Source organism: Saimiri boliviensis, chromosome 7, assembly GCF_048565385.1.
Source record: "Saimiri boliviensis isolate mSaiBol1 chromosome 7, mSaiBol1.pri, whole genome shotgun sequence".
Lineage (NCBI taxonomy): Eukaryota > Metazoa > Chordata > Mammalia > Primates > Cebidae > Saimiri > Saimiri boliviensis.
Window position 1 is genome coordinate 15,291,606 of NC_133455.1, and position 25,572 is coordinate 15,317,177.

Below are 25,572 nucleotides of genomic sequence, written 5' to 3' on the forward strand. Positions count from 1 at the left end.
TGGCACCTCCTCTGTGCTCAATTTCCTTCTCCTGTATTTCCTGTTGCTGTGATCAATGCCACCGACCACTGTGTGACCCAGGCTAGCAACTGGGACATCAGCCTGGACTTAGTATTCTGGTTATGGGTCAGGTGAAGTCCCAAACCCCACATGCCCTTCTTGGACAAGGCTGTGTGGCCTTGAGCAAGCCACTTGACCTCTCTGTGCCTCAGTTTCCTCATCTGTAAGACAGAATAAATTCTACCCGCTTTGTTGGTTGGTTCTGTGGGTCTGTAACTTTTTATGTGTAAATTCAATAAATGTTAGCTATTTTTTCTTTTTTCTCCTCTAATATATAGTCAGTTCACCTCTCTCTATCTCCACGGCCACAACTATCCCAGGTCCTCATGATCTCCCGTCCAGATGCCTCCAGGAGCCTCAGGCTGGGCTCTGGCTGCCGCTCAGGCCCTGTCCAATCCTTTCTCCACACCATGGTCAGAGACATGTTTCCATGATGCTCAGCTTCCCTACACACAGAGGCCCTGTTGAGCAGCAAGGATGGAGGCCCATACAGCCTGTGCACCAGGGTTTCTGGGACACCTTTAACCGCACACGGATGGGAGGAGTGGCAGGTATAGTCCCCACTCACCATTGTCCTTTCGCACCCTTGGCCAGCACACTGGGCTCCGGGAGGACCCCATGGATCCCATCCATTGGGCTGCATGACTTCTAAGCCATATAATCAAAGAAGCACCAGCCCCGCCCCTGGTATGATCAGGAGCTGCCATTCAGCAGGAATGTTGTGGGCAGAAGCTTGGCCTCCAGCTCCAATCCACTTACCTGCATTTGCCCACTAGGAAAGCCAGCCCTTCCTTGGCATGAGCAGGAGTTTGGGGCCCAAGCCTCAAGGATATAGCAATATGCCCTATACCCCTGCAGAAAGTTAGCTTCCATCCCATTATCATGGATGATTAGGGGAGTTTCAGCCCCTCCCCTGTGGTGGAGCAGAGCTTCCACCACACCCATTACCAGGTTTGATTGTCACAAGCCCTCAGCTGCAGCAGGTCTCTAGGAGCTTTGGAGGAGACCATCTCCTTCTCTGGGAGGCCAGTGGCAAGGGGATCAGTCACAATGCCCTTAGCTCTCAACATCCCCTGCTATTTAGAAGAGCAAATCCCTGGATGGTCCTCCCTTCCCTTCCTCTCCAGCCTGGCTCAGATTTTTTCCTCCCTCAAAATAACTCCAGCTTGGCTGGGCATGGTGGTTCACACCTGTAATTCTAGCACTTTAGGAGGCTGAGGCGGGTGCATCACTTGAGGCCAGGAGTCTGTAGTCCCAGCTACTTGAGAGGCTGAGGCATGAGCATTGCTTGAACCCCAGAAGGTCGAGGTTGCAGTGAGCTGAGATCGTGCCACCATATTCCAATTTGGGCAACAGAGCGAGACTCTGTCTCCCCCACTTCTCCCCCACAAAATAACTCCAGCCATACTGAACAGCTGGCAATTCTCCAAACTCCCACGTCCTTCATCTCCTGGCCCCTTGACCCTGCTGGTCTCTCTGTCACCATCCTTCTGCTATCACCCACCTCGCTGCCGCCTTTCCTAGGAACGCTTCTTCACCCTCAAGTTCTGTGCTTAGGTGCCACCTCCTCCAGGCAGCCTTCTCCTACCCACCCCCACTTCCCAGCCAGCAGGGTTTCTCTCCTCTGTGCCTTGTATGCTCCAGCAATTTTTCTGACTTAGGATTCTGTGTTTGGTATTGTGAGTACTTATTGATTCATTTTATGTAGGGGAAGTTCATGTAATGTAAAATGAATCATTTCGAAGTGAACCAGGGTGTGACATTTAGTTCACTCACAAGATTGTGCAACCATAACCTCTATTTAGTTCCAAACCTATTTCATCACCCCCCAAAAAACCCACGCCTGTTAACAGTCATTCCCCATTCCCCACCAGCCCCAGCTCCTGGCAACCACGAATCTGCTCTCTTTCTCTATAGATTTGCCTCTTTGGGATATTTCATATAAATGGAATCAGGAAAAGGATGTATGACTCTTTGTGTCTGGCTTCTTTTACTTAGCACAGTGTTTTTTAAGGTTGATCCACATTGTCACATGAATCAGTACTTCTTTCTTTTTGTGGGTGAATAATATTCCATTATATGGACATACCACATTTTGTTTATTCATTCCTTAGTTGATGGACTCTTGGGTTGCTTCCACCTTTTGGCATTGTAAATAGTGCTGCTGCGAACATTTGTCTACAAGTATTTGAGTCCCTGCTTTCAATTATTTGAGATCTGTACCTAGGATGGAATTGCAGTGAGAGTTTATTGATTATTGATCCTTTTCATTAGACTGGAAGCATCTTGAGGGCAGGGGCTGGCATAGTTATGCCTGGGGACAAAGGGGATGAGTCACAAGGTACCCAGAATAGATGTTTTCATCCATCTTCAATCATCTGCCATTTGTCAGCATTGACATTATGGCCCAGGCTCTGTCTGATGGTTTGATCACTTTATCGTATTAATTCAGTCCTTGCTTCATTCTGATATCTGCTCACATGTCCACTGTCACCTCTTCATCCTTTTCTGATTAAAATAGCCCCCAGCACTTTTTTTTTTGTCTCTGTGCCCTGCTTTTCTTCTTTCTAGAGCACTTACTGTCATGACATATATGATACATTTGTTCATCTATGTTTTTCATCTGTTTCCGTACTAAGAATGTGAGTTCTGCAAAAACAGGGTTTTTTGGGTGTGTTTTATTTGTTGTTCTATTCTGGTGTCCAGAATGGTGCCTGGTACATAAAAGGTGTTCAAATATTTGTGAAATAAATACTTACTCTTCACTGTACCCTCCAACAAAGCCATAATTATTCCCATTTTATGAGCCCCCAGACTGAAGCTCAGGGAGGTTAAGGAATTTGGCCAAGGTCACGGAGCTGGTCAGTGGTGTAACCAGAATTCTGTTGGATTCTTCTGGTTCCCAATTCCATATTCTTTCCATTTCATTCAGGATGGGCAACAGCTTGTAATGTTAATGCCTAAAGCACTACTTTGTGGCTTCGTGGTGCAGTATTTGATTAAGACAGCTTAGGAAATAGATTTACTTTCTTAAACAGACTTTACTTAGGCTAACTTGACAATGAGTTTGTATTCCCAGAGCAAATACATCAATCCAGAGCTTACTGATGTATTGGGTGATGGAGAAACTTGTCTTAACTGGATTCTCTGTTCTATTCCTAGTTCTTAGAGCTATTTAGCTTCAGCTAAACGTCAGCTTCCTCACTGTATAAAGAGTAAGAATGGTAAAGCTGTCAGAATCACTACACACTCTTTAAAGAGCAGATAATGATGTATTACCCCAGTGTTGAGAATTACAATGCCAATTGCTAGCATTTATGGGGCACCTATCGTGTGTGAGAGTTGTGCTAAGCATGTGACTTGTATTTGTGCATTTGATCCTCATAGTAGTTCCTGAGGTAGGTTTTATTATTGTCTCATTGCACAGGTGACAAGGCCAAGACTCAGAGAAGTTAGATGAGTGCCCAAGGTCACACAGCCGTAAGTGGGCGGGAGTCAGATTTGGAGCGCAAGTCATCTGACTCCAGCGTTGACTCTCCTACTCACTGGGCTAATGTGTATGTGTCAGTATTTGAGAGTAGATACTGTAAGGATGGCGACTTCAGTAGAGTGTTCTGGCAAGCCTGGGAGGAGGGAAAAGGAGATCCTTTTGAAAAACGAGCCTTTATTTCAGGATCTATTCCCATTTGAACGACCTATGATGGCAATTGGGGGCCCCAGTTCTCTTCCACAGGCATCCTCATCCCCTGCTTGTTGAGGTGGCTGAAGTTTCAGGTTTGAATCTGGCTGCCAGTTAGCATCTCTCTTGTGACCTCAGGCACGTCTTCATCGCTTTGCATCAGTTTCCTTACCTATAAAATGGAAATTAATATGGCCCTTTGCACACAGAGTTAAAAAAATTAAGTTAGATGTAAAACAGTCCCAATATAACAAGTGAAGAAGACAGACGAACCATTAAATACGGTCTTAACGGCATATTTTTTTCCTCAAAAAAAAAAAAAATCCACCTCAAAACAGTTGGAAGTCTCTAGAATCAGATTGACAGGGACGATGGCTAGGCTGTAGGACAGCATTGCCTTTTTTTCTTATCTCAATTTTCTAATTTTTCTGTAATGAATGTATAATAACAAAATGAGTTGTTTTAATTAAAAAACGGGACAGCGAGTCAGTGTTCATGAGAGCACTTTGGAAACAGTGAAATGCGCTATAAATTAGCTCTTGTTACGGTCGTTATAGTGATTATTATCGTTATTGCTAGTCAGCCAGGAATTTCTTTCTGCCCCAAATCTTCTTCCTTGGCCCATGATGGAAGTGCCCATGTGGCTGCCTTCCTCTGGGTTCTGGCCGGTCTTTCTTCATTGACACCTGGCTGAATTCTCTCCATCTCTGCTGCCACCACCCAAGCCAGAGCTTGCAACATCTCTTGCAACTCCCTGAGATATCCCTTAATTGGGTTCTACTTTTCCCTGCAGCAGCCTGAGTGATCTCTGAGAAATGAACTTTCAATCAGTGCCTCCCCTGCCTCAAAACTCTCGATGGCTTCCTGTTGAACTTGATGTGAAAGCCAGTCTGCACCTTAGCCCACAGATCTGGCAGTCTGTTCTCACCTGTCCCTTCAACCTCTCCTTGAGTGTCACCCCATTGTCACCACAACTTGGGAACACCGCTTTCATGCAGGTATTCCGGAAAGAGACCTAGGAAAGTGACTTCCCTAACTTAGATGGTTTTGAAGCCTGTACATTTGGTATTGTTTGGTTTTGATGCATTTAGAGCTGTTAGCAGGGAGGATGCAGAAAGGCTTTACATAGTTGCATGAGAGTCTATCTTTAGACCAAATTTGTATTTGCACTGTTAATATGTCAAATGAATGAAAAATGTTAATATGACATTGAATTTTTTTTCTTTTTTTGAGAGAGAGTTTTGTTCTTGTCGCTCAGGCTGGAGTGCAATGGTGTGATCTGACCTCACTGCAATCTCTGCCTCCTGGGTTCAAGCGATTCTCATGCCTCAGCCTCCCAAGTAGCTGGGATTACCAGCACATGCCACCACACCCGGCTGATTTTTTTTGTATTTTTAGTAGCAATGGGGTTTCACCATGCTGGTCGGGCTGGTCTTGAACTCCTGACCTCAGGTGGTCCACCTGCCTCAGACTCCCAAAGTGCTGGGATTACAGATGTGAGAGCCACCATGCCTGGTCTACCATTGGATTTTTAAATTTCCTTCTCTCTCTCATTCGTTTTTTTTTTTTTTTTTTTTTTTTTTTTTTTTTTTTTTTTTTTGATTCAGTTTATACCAGGGCTGAAAACCTCAATTTGAATTCATAACAGTGGGGATTTAAAAAAGTGTTTATTCTTTCTAATAAACTATTAGAATAATTAAAAAAAAAAGCCCTTCCTACTTCTAGACCTCAGCCTGTCTCATTTCCCAGCCTGGTGTGCTCTGTTCTTGGTGTGACGATGCCCTTCCTGTCCTTCACAGGCCAGCATGAATGTCACTTCCTTAGGAGGCTTTCCCTGATCACTCTGCTAAAGTAGACCCTCTGTATTCTTGGATTTTATTTTTAATTTCTAAAATGGACATTTTTGATTGAAGTAATTGTAGATTCACATGTAGGTATAAGAAATAATACAGACATCCCTTCTATACTTTGCCCAGTTCTTCCCAATGGTAACATTTTGAGAACCATGGTACAGTATCACCAAATAGAATATCACAGAATATTGATGTTGATACAATCCACCAATCTTGTTCAGATTTCCCCAGCTTTATTTTCACTCGTGTGTGTGTGTGTGTGTGTGTGTGTGTGTGTGTGTCTGTGTCTCTGGGTACATTTAGTTCTATGTATTTTTCTTTTTGAGGCAGGGTCTCACTCTGTCATCCAGGCTGGAGTGCAGTGGCATGAACATGACTAACTGCGGCCTTGACCTCCTGAGGTTTAAGGGATCCTCCCACCTCAGCCTCCCAAGTAGCTGAGACTACAGAGTGCACCACTGTGCCTGGCTGATTTTTTTACTTCCTGTACAGAGAAGGTCTTACTGTGTCACCCAGGCTGGTCTTGAACTCCTGGGCTCACGTGATCTTACTGCCTTGTACATTTGGAATTATTTGATCCCAAAGTGCTGGGATTACAGTCACGAGCCACCACAATAGATCTACTTCTGTGTGATCTGATCACCTGTGTAGGTTCATGTATTTACCGCCATCAAGATGCAGGAGAGTTCCAGCACTCCAGGGTTCCCTTGTATGGCTCTCCTCTCACCACATCCACTTTTCTCCTACTCCCTTTTCTGCCATCCCTAACCCCTGGCAACCGTCAATCTATCTTCTGTTTCAAAAATGTTGTCATTTCAAATAAATGGAGTCATACAGTATGTAACCTTTTGGGGTTGGCATTTTTTGCTCAGCCTAACTATCTGGAGATTCGCCTAGGTTTTTGTATGCATCGGCCCTTGGTGCTTTCTGGCTGAGCTGTGTAGCACATGATTTGTGTGTAGAGAGAGAGCCTGTAGCTCAGGCTGGAGTGCAGGGCCACAATCTTGGCTTGCTGCAATCTCTGCCTTCTGGGTTCAAGCAATTCTCCTACCTCAGCCTCCCCAGTAGCTGGGATACAGGTGCATGCCACCATGCCTGGCTAATTTTTTGTATTTTTAGTAGAGACGGGGTTTCACCATGTTAGCCAGGCTGGTCTTGAACTCCTGACCTCAATTTATCTGCCCACCTTGGCCTCCCAAATTGGTGAAACTACAGACGTGAGCTTCTGTGCCCAGCCACCCATATTTTTATCACATCATTCTGTTTATTTCTTTCCCAGCACCAATAACCATGTGAAATCCATTGGTGAGCATGCTTTCTTATCTATCATGACTCTGCTTCGGCAGAATGTAAGTCCAGGGGACCAGGGTCTCGTCTGTGTTGCTTTTGTGTCTTTCTCAAGCAAAGGGGCATAGTTGGCACTCACAGAATGTTTACTGGACAAATGCATGAATGAGAACATGGCGACATAGATCTGGAAGAAGTATGTGGTGACCAAGGAAGTGGTCAGGGAGGGACTAAGGATGAACTTGACTTCCTTGGAATTTGTGTGTCTCACATGAGGGTTAGGTATTAAAATTTCCATGTAAGGGAAAAGTTATCCTTTGAAGTCCTTTAAATCACTTTGAAACTTCCGAAACTGGGACCTTGGGAAGCTCAAAAGGCAAGAATTAACTTCTTTGCTTTTCTGAGCATTTGGGCTGTGGGGTCTAACCAACGATGGGGCAGAGGAAGGCAAGGCTGTTGAATGGGGAATAGGGTAACAGGGTCAATAAAGGGATTGAATTCTTTTTTTGGAGGGGCCAAGTGGGGGTGGTTGGATTTATGCAAATATGCTTATGATGTAACGTGGGTGTGATGTAACATGCATATGATAGGATGTCTATATGATGTAATGGGCATATGAAATAGCATGCATATGATGTAATGTGCATATAATGTGACATGCATATGATGTAATATGCATATGATACAATGTGAATATGATGGAATACACATATAATGTGCATATGATGTAACATGCATGTGATGTAACAGGTATATAATGTAACAGGCCTATGATGTGAATGGGCACATGACATAATGTGCATATGATGTAATTTGCATATGAGATAACATATATATTATATAACAGGCATATAGTGTAACATGCATATGATGTGATGGGCACGTGGTATAGTGTGCACATGATGTAATGGTGTATATGGTGTAACTCACCTGGCTTTCTCACGGCTTACCTATTGTCTCTGCTCTTCTGTTCCAACTCAGGAGGCAACCTTTCCAAACAAGACTGGACCATCCAGTGGCCCACCACAGAGACGGGGAAGGAGAACAATCCCGTGTGCCCCCCAGAGTCCACCCCGTGGATCCGCACCCATCTCTCGCAGAGCCCCAGGGTCCAGTCCAAGTGCGTCCAGCACTATTGTCACACCAGCCCCACTCCCGGGGCCCCTGTGTACACCCACGTGGAGAGGCTTACTGTGGACGCCTACCCGGGCTTGTGCCCGCCCCCGCCACTGGAGTCGGGCCACCGTTCCCTGCCCCCATCGCCCCGGCAGCGGCACGCGGTCCGCACCCCACCACGCACCCCCAACATCGTCACCACCGTGACCCCGCCGGGCACGCCGCCCATGAGGAAGAAGAACAAGCTGAAGCCCCCGGGGACCCCACCGCCCTCCTCCCGAAAGCTGATACACTTGATCCCGGGGTTCACCGCACTGCATCGGAGCAAATCTCACGAGTTCCAGCTGGCGCACCGCGTGGACGAGGCCCATACGCCCAAGTGAGTGCACTTGGTGGGTGCCCTGGGGCGGTCCAGCCCTGGCTTGGCAGGGGCTGCGCGGTGGCCCCAGGAGCTGCCCAGGTCAGGGAAGCCGGGTACAGACTTGTGTTCCAGTCTCTGGTTGAATGAAAGATCGCTTTTTACAGACGGTTCTGAGAAAATGAATAGAACAGAATTTCCCAGAACTGGCCATTTTTAAAAAATGTGATTAATACTCTAAAGCCTAGGGGCTAAATCTGATAGCCGGCCTGATTTTGTAAATAAAATGTATTGGAACACACCCACAATCATTCCTTTATGTGTTGCCTATGGCTTCTTTTGTGTGAAGATGGCAGAATGAGAATGGCCCACAGAGCTGAAAATATTTACCATCTGGCTTTTTACTGAAAACTTTTGCCAACCCCTGCAGAGTCCAGCCTAGTGCTGCTCCTAGAAATAGGATAGGAGGCTTATATTAACCTTCAACTTTCTAGTAGTCACATTAAAAAGAATGAAAAGGAACAAGTGATATTGTCATAATACGTCATTTAACACACTATATGAAAATGATATTTTAACGTAGAATCAATGTAAAATGTCATTACTGAGATATTTTGCATTTAAAAAATACAAAGTCAGGCCGGGCGCGGTGGCTCAAGCCTGTAATCCCAGCACTTTGGGAGGCCGAGGCAGGTGGATCACGAGGTCAAGAGATGGAGACCATCCTGGTCAACATGGTGAAACCCCGTCTCTACTAAAAATACAAAAAAATTAGCTGGGCATGGTGGCGTGTGCCTGTAATCCCAGCTACTCAGGAGGCTGAGGCAGGAGAATTGCTTGAACCCAGGAGGCGGAGGTTGCGGTGAGCCGAGATTGCGCCATTGCACTCCAGCCTGGGTAACAAGAGTGAAACTCCGTAAAAAAAAAAAAAAAAAATACAAAGTCTTTGAAACTGAATGTATATTTTATATCCACGGCTCATCTCAGTCGAAGGTGGAAGGAAGCAGGACATACTGGGGAAATCGACAGCAGACCCCTGTAGGGGAGGGAGCAGTTGTGTGATGTAGGGTTAGGCAGGTTGCTGTGCTATTCACAGTAGCCAAAAAGTAGAAACAACCTGTGTCTATAAGTAGAAAAATGAATAAACACAATGTGGTCTATCCATACAATGCAATATTATTCAACCTTAGAAAGGAAGGAACTTCTCTTTTTGTTGAGATGGAGTCTTCCTCTGTCGCCCAGGCTGGAGTGCAGTGGTGTGATCTCAGCTCACTGCAACCTCTGCCTCCCAGATTCAAGCCATTAGCTGGGACTACAGGCCTGTGCCACCATGCCTGGCTAATTTTTTGTGCTTTTAGTAGAGATGGGGTTTCACCATGTTGGCCAGGCTGGTCTCAAACTCCTGACCTCAAGTGATCTGCCCACCCTGGCCTCCTAAAGTGCTGGGATTACAGGTGTGAGGCACTGCGCCTAACCTGGGAGGAACTTCTGATCTATGCTACAACATGAGTGAACCTTGAAGACAGCATGCTAAGTAAAATATGCCAGACACATGAAAATAAGTACTGTATAATTCCACTGATATGAGATGCCTAGAGTAGACAGATAAATAGAGGCAGAAAGTAGAACAGTGGATGCCAGGGCTGAGGGGAGGGAGAATGGGGAGTTATTATTTATCAGGTATAGACTTTTAGTTTGGGATGATGAAGCGTTCTGGAGATGGATGGTGGTGATGATTGTGCAACAATGCCAGTGTACTTACTACCACTGAGTTTAATACCATACACTGACAAATGGTTAAGATGGTAACTTTTATGTTATGTGTATTTTATCGCCGTTAAAAAAAAAAAGAGGCAGGATTCTGTAAGCCAGGGGTTGGTACACTTTTTCTGTACAAGGGCAGATAGTAAATACTTTCAGGCTTTGCAGACTATTTGGTCTCTGTTGCAGCTGAACTCAACTCTATCAGGTAGCAGCACAGTTAATAGGTAAACAAATGGGCATGACAGTGTTCCAATAAAACTTTATTTATAAAAACAGGCACCTGGCCCAATTTGGCCCATGAACTGTGTTTACTAAGCCCTGTCTGAAGCTGTGGGGTAGAGTGTGATTCTCTTTTCTGAAGCACTGGGAGTGCCGTAAAGTGATTGACGTAGAACACGTGATTTTACAACACTCATATTCAAGTTGCTGTATGAAACCTGGCTTGGAGAGATGGAATGCATGTTTGAGACCTCTGAGGGTGAAGCAGAGGATAGATGCTTTTCTGATTGGAGTTGGGTTTGATTTGCATGGTTTTGTGAGAGCCACAGAGATTGGGGCTTGCTGAAACCTCAAGGTGAAGACATTGGGGGAGAGTTATAGGAAGGCTGGGAGTGCAGGTTGCTAAGGTGGAAGGTGGAAGAGGCATTTGGAGTCTGCTTGCTACGGTGCATCCACATTCTGTACCCTTCCCAGTATGCACCACCTAGTAAGGCGAAACTTGATCAGAAAGCCAACTCTCCAGACACATCATCTTTTTTTGTTTGTTTTTTTTGTTTTTCAAGACAGAGTATCACTCTTGTTGCCCCAGGCTGGAGTACAATGGCGCAATCTCGGCTTGCTGTAACCTCCGCCTCCCTGATTCAAGCGATCCTCCATCTCAGCCTCCTGAGTAACTGGGATTGCAGGCATGTGCCACTAAGCCCGGCTAATTTTTTGTATTTTTTTTTTAGTAGAGGCAAGGTTTCGTCATGTTGGCCAGGCTGGTCTTGAACTCCTGACATCAGGTGATCCACCCACCTCAGCCTCCCACAGTGCTAGGATTACAGGTGTGAGCCACTGTGCCTGGCCTCACATCATCTTTCAATCTGCAAGATGGCAGCCAAGTGAGAGAGGAAGCCCTTTGGTTTTTAAATGTGATTTTTTTCCTAGACCCCTGAAGGGTTTTTTCTGCCTACATAGGGCTGAATGGCCCACTTCTTCAGGGTCTTCCAAAGTGACTTGGCCATCTTTAGTGCATCTTGGAATTTGTATATCAGGACTCAGGTGGAGTTAAGCTCTGCCCTTCAGGTTTCTTCTGGCTGAGTTATCAAGCTCGTCACTTCCTCAAGGCTGGTAGTTCCTTGGCCCACCTTGGGGGATGCTGTGGCTCATGGCAAGGAAGCAGTAGAGGAGAGGAACAGAGTGGTCAGTTTGGTGATATGGAAAATGCCATGGGACCATTTAGCCCGGGACCATGCCTCCAGGTTCACAGGGATATCAGGGAAGCAGGCCTGGGGGTGTTAAAACAACAACAACAACAACAACAAAAAAAACGACGACAGAAACAACAGCAGCCTGAACAATGTCAGCAGCAGGGGTTATGGATAGAAGGGAATTCTGACCAGGATTTATCGAGGAGGCATTCATTGAGGAGAGTCCCAATTATTAAAGTGATAGCAACAGTCATCATTTACCTGGGTCTAAACTAGTCCTGATTCTGCCAGGAAGTAGCCTTTTGACCTTGGATTTAACCTCTCTGAGTCTTAGCTTTCTCAGCTATGGAACCAAGAGGTTAGAATACATTTGTGTTTTTAAATTCGTTGTCATGACCCATTTGTGGTTGGTAGCATCATTTTAATGGGTTGTGATCAGCATTAAAAAAATGAAATAGACTAGCCTAGACTAGAATATATTGGAACACATTGCATATGGTAAGCGTTTTAGCGTTGTTTTGTAAAACTTGTCTCAGATAAGTACAGGCGTCCTTCAGAGATATTGTGAGTTTGGTTCCAGACCACCATGATTAAGAACCTAAAGTGAAGCACACAAATTTTTGGGTTTCTCAGTACATAGAAAAGTTGTGTTTTATATCATACTATAGTCTATTAAGTGTGTGATGGCATTATGTCTTAAAAGACAATGTACATACATTCATTTAGAAATATTTTAATGCTAAAAAATGCTGATGATCATGTGAGCCTGCGGCGAGCCATGCTCTTTGCTGGTGGAGGGTCTTGCTTCGATGTTAATGGCTGCTGACTGATCAGGGTGGCGGTTGCTGAAGGTTGGGCTGACTTTGACAATTTCTTAAAATAAGACAACGATGCAGTTTTTTTTACATAGATAGACTCTTTCTTTTACAAAAGATTTCTCTGTAGCATGTGATGCTGTCTGATAGCCTAGTAGAACTTCTTTCAAAATTAGGGTAAATACTTTCAGACCCTGCCACTGCTTTGTCAGCTAAGTTTATTTAATGTTCTAAAATGTTTGTTGTCAATTCAACAATGCTCAAGGCATCTTTACCTGGAGCAGATTCCATCTCAAGAAACCACTTTCCTTGTTCATCCATAAGAATCAACTCCTTGTCTATTTAAGTTTTATCATGAAATTGCAGCAGTTCAGTTTCCACCTCAGTCTCCACTTTTAGTTCTAGTTCTCTTGCTCTTTCTACCACATCTGCAGTTACTTCCTCCATGGAAATCTTGAACCCCTCAAAGTCATCCATGAGGGTTGGAATCAGCTTCTTCCAAACTACTGTTAATGTTGATATCTTGACCTCCTTCCATGAATAATGAATGTTCTTAATGGCATCCAAAATGGTGAATCCTTTCCAGAAGGTTCTTTTTTTTTTTTTTTTTGAGATGGAGTTTTGCTCTGTCACCCAGCCTGGAGTGCAATACAGCAATCTCAGCTCCTTGCAACCTCCGTCTCCTGGGTTCTAGTGATTCTCCTGCCTCAGCATCAGTAGCTGGGATTATAGGCACCCACCACCATACCTGGCTAATTTTTATATTTTTAGTAGAGACAGGGTTTCACCGTGGTGGCCAGGCTGGTCATGAACTCCTGACCTCAGGTGATCCACCCACCTTGGCCTCCTAAAATGCTGAGATTACAGGTGTGAGCCACTGTACCTGGCATCTAGAAGGTTTTTATTTTACTTTTCCCAGATCTGTCAGAGGAATCACTATCTATGGCAGCATAGCCTTATAAAATGTATTTCTGAAATAATAAGACTTGAAAGATAAAATTACTCCTAATCCATGGGCTGCAGAATGGATGTATTAGCAAGAATGAAAATCACATAATCTGCTTGTGCATCTTCATGAGAGGTTTTGGGTGAGCAGGTGCACTATTGATGAGCAGTAATATTTTGAAAGGAGTCTTGTTTTTTTCTGAACAGTAGGTCTCAACAGTGGACTTAAAATGTTCAGTAAACCATGCTGTGAACAAATGTGCCATCATCCAGGCATTGTTGTTCCATTTATAAAATACAGGCAAAGTAGATTTAGCATAATTCTTAAGAGCCCTAGAATTTTTGGCATGATAAATGAGCATTGGCTTCAGCTTAAAGTCCCCAGCTGCAGTAGTCCCTAACAAGAGAGTCAGCCGGTTCTTTGAAGCTTTGAAGCCAGGCCTTGACTTCACCTCTCTAGCTCTGAAAGTCTCAGAGATGGCATTTTCTTTGAATATAAGACTGTTTCGTCTACATTGAAAATCTGTTCTTTTTTTCTTTTTTTTTGAGATGGAGTTTCGCTCTTGTTACCCAAGCTGGAGTGCAAAGGCGCGATCTCGGCTCACTGCAACCTCCGCCTCCTGGGTTCAGGCAATTCTCTTGCCTCAGCCTCCTGAGTAGCTGGGATTACAGGCATGCGCCACCATGCCCAACTATTTTTTTGTATTTTTAGTAGAGACGGGGTTTCACCATGTTGACCAGGATGGTCTCGATCTCTTGACCTCGTGATCTGCCCGCCTCGGCCTCCCAAAGTGCTGGGATTACAGGCTTGAGCCACCGCGCCTGGCCTGAAAATCTGTTCTTTAGTGTAACCACTTTCATCAATGATTTTAGCTAGATCTTCCGGATAACTCGCTGCAGCTTCTCCATCAGCACTTGCTGCTTTCCTTTGTACTTTTATGTTATGGAGACAACTTCTTTCCGTAAACCTCATGAGCCAACTTCTGCTGATGTCCAGATTTTCTTCTGCAGCTTCCTCACCTCTCTCAGCCTGCATAGAATTGAAGAGAGTTAGAGCCCTCCTCTGGATTAGGCTTTGGCTTAAGGGAATGTTGTGTCTGGCTTGATCTTCCATCCAGACCACTAAAACTTTCTCCATATCAACAATAAGGCTGTTTTATTTTCCTGTCATTTGTGTGCTCACAGGAATAGCACTTTTGGTTTCCTTAAGGAAAATAATGTTACCTTGCCTTCACAACTTGCCTAGCTTTTCTCTCATTTCAGCTTTTGACATATCTTCCTCACTAAGTTTAATCACTTTTAGCTTATGATTTAGAGTGAGAGATGTACAACCTCCTTTCACTGAAACAATTAGAGGCTAATTTCAATATTATTGTGTCTCAGAAAATAGGGAGGCCCAGGAAAAGGAGTGAGATGGGGAATAGCCTGTTCATGCAGCAGTTAGAACACATGTAACATTGATAGATTTACTTCACTGTCATATGGACACTGTTTGGGGCACCCCAAAACAATTACCATAGTAACGTGAAAGATCACTGATCACAGATAACCGTAACAGATATAATAATAATGAAAAAGTTGGAAATATTGCTAGAATTACTGAAATGTGGCACAGGGACATGAAGTGAGCTCGTGCTGTTGGAAATGTGACATTGATAGACTTGCCCAATGCAGGGTTGCCACAAACCTTCAATTTGTAAAAATGTGATGTCTGCAAAGTGCGGTAGAGTGAAGTACAATACAACAATATATGCCTGTATGTCCTTTTCTTTTTCCCCCACTGGAGGCTCTTCCTACTCTGAACAGCTTTGATTCTAGAATAAACCCCATCAGGGAGTAGGTGAAAAGGTTTGAGAAGTCTTTACCCTCTAGTATGTGAAATGTAGCCAGAGATACTTCCAGAGCTATTCAGTGCATCCTGGTTCCAGTTACCTTTCTTTCCTGTCTGGGTTCTTCTCTCCTTCAGTCCTGTAGTCCTGCTAACACAGGAACAGAAAACCAAATACTGCATGTTCTCACTTTTATGTTAGGGAACCATCTCTGTGGCTAACTTGGCAGTATTCAGTCTGCTTTTATTTCCTCTTAATGAAATGAATCTGAGTTTCAGCAGTCACAGATCTCTGTGAACAGGATCCAAAGCTTTCACAACTGTTGATTCCTGTGATTTTTCAAGCACACAATACCGAAGGAAGTCTTGGGTTGGAGGAAGGCTATTTTTTTTTTTTGAGATGTAGTTTTGCTCTGTCACCTAGGCTTTAGTGCAATGATGTGATCTCGGCTCACTACAACTTCCACCTCCCGGGTGCAAGGGATTCTCCTGCCTCAACCAACTGAGTAGCTGGGATTACAGGCATCTGCCACTACGCCAAGCTAATTTTTGCATGCTTAGTAGAGACAGGGTTTTGCCATGTTGGTCAGGCTGGTCTCGAACTCCTAACCTCAGGTGATCCATTCATCTCGGTCTCCCAAAGTGCTGGGATTACATGCATAAGCCACTGTGCCTGGCCAAGGAAGGCTATTTTTAGGCCCTTTGTCCTTGGTGCTCTCAGGCACACCCTTGCTGGTGTTTATCAGATGATGTGTTCGGTTTTTCCGCCTGTCCCCAGTAGTATCTCCTGCACCTTTTCAGAATGAGCATGACAAGAAAACAAGAAAATAATAGCCATAGCATGTCTGTCATCTCCATTGGGAGATTTGCCATTTAGGTATGTTGTCATATGTTAGAACTGCTATGATTAGTCTAAGCAGAGCCATTTCCCCTGTTTTGTGTTCATTCTCAAAGAACTGTTTATTTTCTTCTTCTCCTTTATTTTTATTTTTGCATTTAAGTATGTAGTTTTATTCCTTTGGCTTTTCTAAAACACACACACACACACACACACACACACACACAGAGATCCGGCTTTTCTAAAACACACACACACACACACACACACACACACACACACACACACACGTGCGTGCGCACGCACATGCATTCTGTTCTTTCCCCAGTAAAAGTAATGATTGATTGGAAGTTGCAGAAGTTGAAACAACTTTGGAAATTTGATGGAGAGTGGAAAGTATATGCTGCTGCTCTTGGTTTCTTTCTTTTTTTTAAACTTTCACTTTAAGTTCACAGGTACGAGTGCAGGTTTGTTACCTAGGTAAACTTGTGTCATGGGGGTTTGTTGTACAGTTTATTTCATCACCTGGGTACCTAGTACCCATTAGTTATTTTTCCTGATCCTCTCCCTCCTCTCACCCTCCACCCTCCGAAAGGCCCTAGTGTGTGTTGTTCCCTCTGTGTGTCCATGTGTTCTTGTCATTTAGGTCCCACTTAAAAGTGAGAACATGCAGTATTTGGTTTTCTGTTCCTGTGTTAGTTTGCTAAGAATAATGGCTGCCAGCTCCATTTATATTCCTGCAGAGGACATGATCATGTTCTATTTTATGCCCGTGTAGCATTCCATAGTGTATATATACCATGTACACTTAAGTACATAGATACACAAAGAGCGTGCATTCTCAATGGGGCTGAAATCACCTTTGAGGGGCCAAACATTGGTTATTGAGAGAGGCAGAAAAAAATCTCAGATTTTTGCAAATGTTTGTGCCCCCTCCCTCACAGGGAGCTACCGTATCTAAACAGATGTATAGCGTATCTGTGTTAATGAAAATTTCATTGGAGGTTGGGGATGGAGGTTAGGAACCACAAAATCTAAAAGGGTTCCCAAAGGAGCCATAATAGAAAACAGGTTCAGAAACACTGACATAGATTATGTATTTAATCCTGTAAATGCAGTTAGCCATAGACATGGAGAGTTATCAAGAATCTCTCTGACATTCTTACCAGCTTTTCTTTTCCCTTGGGCTTTGTGGCTATACTTAGAGGAGTAAACAGGCACTGATTCCTTATAGTGAGCTGTTCAGAAAATTAAGAGGGAATGATCTCAGGGATTCTGGTTATCTTGATCTTCATCCCCAGGACGCTATACCAGTGGCCACGTTGTTGGGGGAGGAAACGTCCTAACAGCTCTTATGTGTGCAGTGATTTGTATGTCTTCAGAGTTTCTCATTTATCTGCCCAGGATACAAATGGTTTGTTCGTTCTTTTCAGAAGATCTGAAAGGGTAGATGGCATTTCTGTAAATGGAATCACATTTTTAATGTGCAGGAGAAGCTCAGTATTAAAAAGGAATTCTATTGCTTACACATTTTTTCAAACCCTTGTTAAAGGAGATTTTTCAATTATAATTTTAATTACAGAAGTAATTGCCAGATATATCTTTATTGTGAAAATGCAAGCAAAATAAAATGTCAGCAATAAACAGTAAAATTCTCCCTTTCCCTTGTCATAAAGAACTGCTCTAACTGCTATTAATACTTTGATATAAATCCTTGTGTGCATTTATTCATGTTTGTAGGTGTATATGAAGCACATCGAGTTCCTTTTCTTCATTACTGGAACCACACTATATGCTTTTACTAATGGGACTTGCCTTTATTAGGCCTGCATAAATACAAATATTCCATTTATGACCTTTTCACAATTTACTTCCTTCATAAATTCTTCTGTTTTCCCCAAAGCACATCTAGAACATTCCTTGGTACATGTCTCTGCTTTCAGACCTGTGTAGTTTATGAGTAAACACATTTTACCTCCACCCTTATGGAGCAATTTGTCAAACACTTCAGCTTGCCTGTGAGCAGAGAGAACCAGGCTGGGTAAGAGCCACAGAACATGTGTTTACTATACCTTCACTCAAACCTCATTCTCTTTGTTCCAACGAATTCAGATTTTGTGCATTGCCTGGGCTATATCATTCGTTGTTTGCATGGGAACAGGCTTTCCTAACAGATTCATTATGTAAATAAGGTTTCAGGAGATATATTTTTGTCTGTTTTAGAAAACTGATTAGGAATAAGCACTTAAACTCACCAGCACACACCAACAAGTCATTGTGCTAATTATTACAAGAATCTCTAATGTATTTTTAAGGGCAAGAAAGGAATGACTAGTCTGTGGGTAATAGTATATTAATTAAAATAGGAAGACTTCTGCTATACTCATTCTGTAGTTCCTTTTAGGTGAACTAAGCAGTCAGACATACTTAGCACCAGATTGACCTAGAGGATGCAGGCAGCATTGGGCATCTCTTCTGTGGGTCCTCAGTGGCTAGCTATTCTTTCTTTGCCCCCTACCTCCAAGTGGCAGTTCAGGTACAAAGTGATGAGACCCATATGAAGCAGGTGTGGGAACTATCCTGTCTTATGGGAAATAGCTGTTGTAACAACTCTATCTGCATAGCTGCCAGCATGTCTGCAGGGGACATGCCCTGTTATAACAGTCATGCTACTTAAGGACTCCCAAAGCTGTAGATTCCTCATCAGATATTTCAGATTCATTCTATGAGCTCCCAGTCCAGATGCAGTCTACCAACAAGAGGCAATCTGATGAGCACTGTGGCTCCCTCACACAGTGGTGTTTCCTTTTTATCAGGTGTTTGGCAGATCAGAGCTGGAAAGTTAACCCACAGTTAAATTCTCATGCAGAAGAGGAAAAGATGGTGTTAATCCTTTACACACAGTGTATTTGTCTGTCTCACACTGCAAACGAAGACATACCTGAGACTGGGTCATCTGTAAAGGAAAGAGGTTTAATGGACTCACAGTTTAGCATGGCTGAAGAAGCCTCAGGAAACTTACAATCATGGCAGAATGGGAAGCAAACACACATCCTTCTTCACATGGCAGCAGCAAGGAGAATGCAGAGTGAAGGTGGGGAAAAGGCCGTTATAAAACCATCTACTCTCATGAGAACTCACTGTCAGGAAAACAAGATGGGGAAGACCGCCCCCATGATTCAATTATCTCCACCTGGTCCCTCCCACGGCATGTGAGGATTATGAGAACTACAGTTCAATATGAGATTTGGGTGGGGACACAGCCAAATTGTATCACATAGCTTCACATGTACTCCTATGTTCATTGTAGCACTATTCACAAACCAAAGACATGAACTCAATCTAGGTCCCCATCCGTGGTGGATTGGATAAAGAAAATGTGGTTCATATATGCCATGGAATACTATGCAGCCATCAAAAAACCAGAATTATGTCTTTTGTAGCAACATGGATGTAGCTGGCGGCCATTATCCTAAGCAAATTAACACAGGAACATAAAGCCAAATACCACGTTAGCACTTATGATTGGGAGCTACACATTGCAGACACGTGGACATAGCAACAGTGGACACCGAGGATAACTAGACAGGGGAGAGAAGGGAGCAGCACACAGGCTGAAAACAAAACTATTGTGTGCTATGCTCATTAACTGAATGATGGATCAATTGTACCCTGAACCTTAGCGTCACTCAGCAGACTCATGTAACAAACCTGCACTTCCACCTCCTCAACGTAAAATGAAAGTTGAAATTATAAAAAATTGAAATTAAAATTTTAAAAGAAAAATTCTATAATGTAGACTTGTCATCAGTTTATATTGAATGTCTTCTTATTTTGAATTGATGAGATCTTTCACAAAGTGTTCTATAATTTATATAATAGTACTATTTTTATATATAGATATTCTATAGTATAGATACTCTATAATATGAGAAGTTTTTGCTAAGTATTATTATTACTCTGCATAAGAAAGTTTTTTTTTTTTTTAGATGGAGTCTTGCTCTGTCACGCAGGCTGGAATGCAGTGGCACGATCTTGGCTTACTGCAACCTCCACCTCCCAGGATAAAACGATTCTCCTGCCTCAGTCTCCTGAATAGCTGGGATTGCAGGCACTTGCCACCATGTTCAGCTAAATTTTTTGTATTTTTAGTAGAGATGGGGTCCATGTTGGCCAGGCTGGTCTCGATCTTCTGATCTCAGGTGATCCACCTGCCTCGGCCTCCCAGTGTGGTAGGATTACAGGCGTCAGCCACCACACTACGCCAGAAAGTTCTATTTGAGTTCCCAGATTCCCATTCGGCATTGGCCTCGTATCCCCATCCTGGATTCCAGGCCCCCTTTCTTAGCACTGGAGCAAGAATAGGTCCTTATCCTCTTAAAGACTCTGCCCTAACCTCCATTAAGACCATGCCACAGCCCCCTAGCTGCTGAATCTTTCAGTTCTGTGAAGACAGATTCAGTCCAGTAAGGTTCATTTAAAATATGTTTGGCTTTCTAAATACCAAATGGATCATCTTTTGGTATTTGCCTCAGAGGTTTATAGGCACCACTAATAAATCATCTACTGTCACATTCCTATTGAAACAGCAGCTCTGAAGTTCCACAATGAAAAATTAGCTCAAGAATGTTCTTATTTATGAATTATTGTGAAGTATTCCGTGGGTTGGGTAACAGACTATTTAGTTTGCAGTCCCTTATCATTTATAAGGAATAAACGGACCATATTATGCTGGTGAGATTTATTTCCTATGGTATGTGGAGTCCTTTTACTTACCCAGTGCCTGCTTTCCTCTCTTATTATTTCTTTTCAAGGAGTTGAGAGTTTCCTAGGAGGTGTTTTACAAGGAGCCCAAGGTGAATCCCACCTTGGCTCCTAATTAGCCTTGTGACTGCAAATAAGTCACTTAGGAATTGATGCTTCAGTAACGTGGAGACTGTGTCTGCCCATTTCTCAGAGCTGACGAGGTCCCTGTATACTCCCTAGCCCTACTCAGGATGTCACCTGCAGCTGTGGTGGATAGTTTCTGTACACACCGAAGGCTTCCCGTGCCAAACGTCTGTGTCTTGGCCTAGGAGTTTTTTGTTTTTTGTTTGGCCAGTGGAGCGTGTTCAATCTGAGTGCAGGGCAGGCTGGAAATATCAGGGCCTCGTGGTGTCCTTGAGAACAACCTTCAGTTGGTGACGGACAAGAGCTAGTGCGAAAACATTCCCTCAGAGGGCGCGTTCTGCTGTGCATTCTCTATTCCTCCTGAAGGCTTCTGAGAAGGACAGCCCCAGTGGTCCCCGGAGGTATTCCCCATAACACCCACTATGGGCTATGTTTTCTTCCCTGCCTCACCTCTGCATCTCGTCATCCTGCTGCCAGGATCACCTCTCAAATATGCCACATGGACCCCAAACCTTGCTTTAGGGTCTGCTTTTGGGAGAACCCGAATTAAGACAGGGATAAAGGTCATCATAAATATAATTGCATTAAGCTCTTACACAGCTATGTGGACACATTTTTACTAGCACAGAAGTTTTCTTGATTGATTGGTTATTAGAATGTAAAGGATAGCTGCCACTTATGGAAGGCTTATTGTATGCTGACACTTTGCATGGTTTATTTGTTTTGTATTTTTACTGTTTTTATTTATTTTATTCACAATAATTGAACATATTTATGGAGTAGAGTATAATGTTTTGATATATGTAAACATTGTGGAATGATTTAAATCATGCTAATCAACATATCTACCATCTTACGTACTTATCTTTCTTTGTGATGAGAGTATTTCAAATTTACTCTAAGTGGTTTTGAAATATATGACATATTATTATTAACTAAAGTCACCATGCTATGCGATAGATCAGAGAAACTTACTCCTCCTATCTACCCTTTAATAAATATCTCCCCATTGTACTGTCTCCTTCCTGCCAGCTCCTGGTAACCAGGATTCTACTCTCTACTTTTATAAGTTTGACTTTTCAAAGGAAGGTTGTTATGCAGTATTTGTCTTTCTGAGCCTGGTTTGTTTCACTTAGCCTAGTATCCTCCAGGTTCATCCATGGTGTCACAGATAGCAGGGTTGCCTCTTTCTTTAAGGCTAAATAGTACTCCATTGTGCATATATATACATACCACATTTTCTTAATCCGTTCATCCATTGATGGACTCTTAGGATTGATTCAATGTCTCAGCTATTGTGACTAATGCTGCAGTAAATTTGGGAGTGAGATATCTCTTTGACTTACTGACTTCCATTGATGTGGCTCCATACGCAGTAGTGGGATTTCTGGATCTAATGGTAGTTCTATTTTTAGTTTTTTTGAGGAACCTCCACACTGTTTTTCCCTAATGGCTATAGTAATTTACATGCCCACCAACAGTGTACAAGGGTTTCTTTTCCCCACATCTTCTCCATGACTTGATAATTTTGTCTCTTTGATAAAAGCCATTCTGACAAGTATGAAGTGAGATCTCATTGTGGTTTTAGTTTGCAATTCCTCGAAGCTTAGTGATGTTGAATATTTTTTCATAAATCTGTTGGTCATTTGCATGTTTTCTTTTGAGAAATGTCTATTCAGGTTCTTTTCCATTTATTTATTTATTTATTTTACTGTAAGTTCCGAGATACATGTGCAGAATATGCAATTTGTCACACAGATATACATGTGCCATGGTGGTTTGCTGAAACTATCAACTCCTCATCTAGGGTTTAAGCCCTGCATGCGTTACACATTTGTCCGAGTGCTCTCCCTCCCCTTGTCTTCCACCCGCTGACAGGCCCCGGTGTGTGTTGTTCCCCTCCCTGTGTCCATGTGTTCTCATTGTTCAACTCCCACTTGTGAGTGAGAACATGTGGTGTTTGGTTTTCTGTTCTTGTGTTGTATTGCTTAGAATGATGGCTTCAAGCTTCATCCGGGTCCCTGCAAAGGACATGATCTCATTCTTTTTTATGGCTGCATAGTATTCCATAGCGTATATGTGCCACATTTTCTTTATCTAGTCTATCATTGATGGACATTTTGGTTGGTTCCAAGTCTTTGCTATTGTAAATAGTGCTGCATTAAACATATGTGTGCAGGTGTCTTTATAGCAGAATGATTTAAAATCCTTTGGGTATATACCCAGTAATGAGATTGCTGGGTCAAATGGTATTTCTGATTCTAAATCCTTGAGGGATTGCCATACTGTCTTCCACAGTGATTGAACTAAATTACACTCCCACCAACAGTGTGAAAGCACTCCTGTTTCTCCACAGCCTTACCAGCATCTATTGTTTCCTTGTTAATAATCGCTATTCTGACTGACGTGAGATGATATCTCATGGTGGTTTTGATTTACATTTCACTGATGACCAGTAATAATGAGCTTGTTTAAAAAAATTTTTTTGCCGGGCACGGTGGCTCACACCTGTAATCCCAGCACTTTGGGAGGCCGAGGCGGGTGGATCACGAGGTCAAGAGATTGAGACCATCCTGGTCAGAATGGTGAAACCCCGTCTCTACTAAAAATACAAAAAATTAGCTGGGCATGGTTGCTCATGCCTGTAATCCCAGCTAGTCAGGAGGCTGAGGCAGGAGAATTGCCTGAACCCAGGAGACGGAGGTTGCGGTGAGCCGAGATTGAGCCATTGCACTCCAGCCTGGGTAACAAGAGTGAAACTCCGTCTCAAAAAAAAAAAAAATTTTTTTTTTGACTGCATAAATATCTTCTTTTGAGAAGTGTCTGTTCGTATTCTTTGCCCACTTTTTGATGGGGTTGTTTGTTTTTTTTTCTTGTAAATTTAAGTTCCTTGTAGATTCTGGATATTAGACCTTTGTCAGATGGCTAGATTGCAAAAATTTTCTCCAAGTCTGTAGGTTGACTGTTCACTCTGATGCCAGTTTCTTTTGCTGTGCAGAAGCTCTTTAGTTGAATTATATCCCATTTGTCAATTTTTGTTTTTGTTGCAGTCGCTTTTGGTGTTTTAATCATGAAGTCTTTGCCCATGTCTATGTCCTGAATGATATTGCCTGGGTTTTCTTCTAGGGTTTTTATGGTTTTGGGTTCTACATTTAAGTCCTTAATCCATCTTGAGTTAATTTTTGTATAAGGTGTAAGGAAGGGGTCCAGTTTCTGTTTTCTGCATATGGCTAGCTGGTTTTCCTAGCATCATTTATTAAATAGGGAATCCTTTCCCCATTGCTTGTTTTTATCAGGTTTGTCAAAGATCAGATGGTTGTAGATGTGTGGTATTATTTCTGAGGTCTCTGTTCTGTTCCTTGGTCTATATATCTGTTTTGGTACTGGTACCATGCTGTTTTGGTTACTGTAGCCTTATAGTATAGTTTGAAGTCAGGTAGCATGATGCCTTCATCTTTGTTCTTTTTGTTTAGGATTGTCTTGGCTATATGGGCTCTTTTTGGACTCCACGTGAAATTTACAGTAGTTTTTTCTAATTCTGTGAAGAAAGTCAATGGTAGCTTGATGGGAATAGTGTTGAATCTATAAATTACTTTGGGCAGTACAGTCATTTTCATGACCTTGATTCTTCCTATCCATGAACACGAGATGGTTTTCCATTTGTTTGTGTCCTCTCTTGTTTCCTTGAGCAATGATTTGTAGTTTCACTTGAAGAGATCCTTCACGTCTCTTGTAAGTTGTATTCCTATATATTTTATTCTCTTTGTAGCAGTTGGGAATGGGAATTCATTCATGATTTGGCTCTCTGCTTGTCTATTATTGGTGTATAGGAATGCTCGTGATTTTTGCATGTTGATTTTGTATCCTGAGACATTGCTGAAGTTGCTTATCAGCTTAAGGAGTTTTGGGACTGAGACGATGGGGTTTTCCAAATATAAAATCATGTCATCTGCAAACAGAGATAATTTGACTTCCTCTCTTCCTATTTGAATACGCTTTATTTCTTTCTCTTGCCTGATTGCCCTGGCCAGAACTTCAATACTGTGTTGAATAGGAGTGGTGAGAGAGGTCTTTGCCCATTTTTAAAATGGGCTATTGGTTTCTTGCTGTTGAGTTGTTTGAGTTCCTTATATATTTTAGATATTAACCCCTTATCAGATGTATGATTTGCAAACATTTTCTCCCACTCCAGAAGTTGTTTCTTTACTCTGTCGATGGTTTCCTTTGCTGTGCAGAAGCGTGTTAGCTTGATGTAATCCCATTTGTCTATTTTTGCTTTTGTTGCCTGTGCTTTTAGAATCATACCATGGTTTATTTTAGTCTTCAAAGTCTCATTTTATAGGTGAGAAAATAGGCTTTAAGAGAGTATACCTTGTCCAAGTTCATTTACGCTAAGTATCAGAGGGGATTCCATTTTACAAAGTCTGTGGCAGTGTTGGGGTGGGGGTGAGGGCAGGGGGCTCTGGAACCAGGTGGGCTGTGTTTGCCTCCTCTCTTCACCCTTCCTGACTGTGTGACCCTGGGCATGTCACTTACCTTCTCTGAGCCTTGGTTTCCTCATCTATATAATGAGGCTCATAATAGCACTCAGTTCATAGTTTTGTTGGGGGAGTTACGTGACACAGAGTAAACGTTAAATTAGTGCTACCAATCATCATTATTTTAAAAATCTTATTCCTAGTTGTTATTCAGAGTCTGTGAATATAACGTTGATTGTTAGTAGGTTT

General features: G+C 42.8%; 1 protein-coding gene across 3 annotated transcripts in view; it reads left to right on the forward strand.

The window, feature by feature from the left end:
* The window catches only part of KSR2 (kinase suppressor of ras 2), a 532,721-nt gene that overhangs the window by 208,632 nt on the left and 298,517 nt on the right, over window positions 1–25,572 (forward strand). For all 3 annotated transcript variants that reach the window (XM_074402180.1, XM_074402181.1, XM_074402182.1), the window contains exon 4: window positions 7,861–8,374. In XM_074402180.1, coding sequence (XP_074258281.1) covers window positions 7,861–8,374 — 514 coding nt within the window. The remainder of the gene's footprint in view (window positions 1–7,860; window positions 8,375–25,572) is intronic.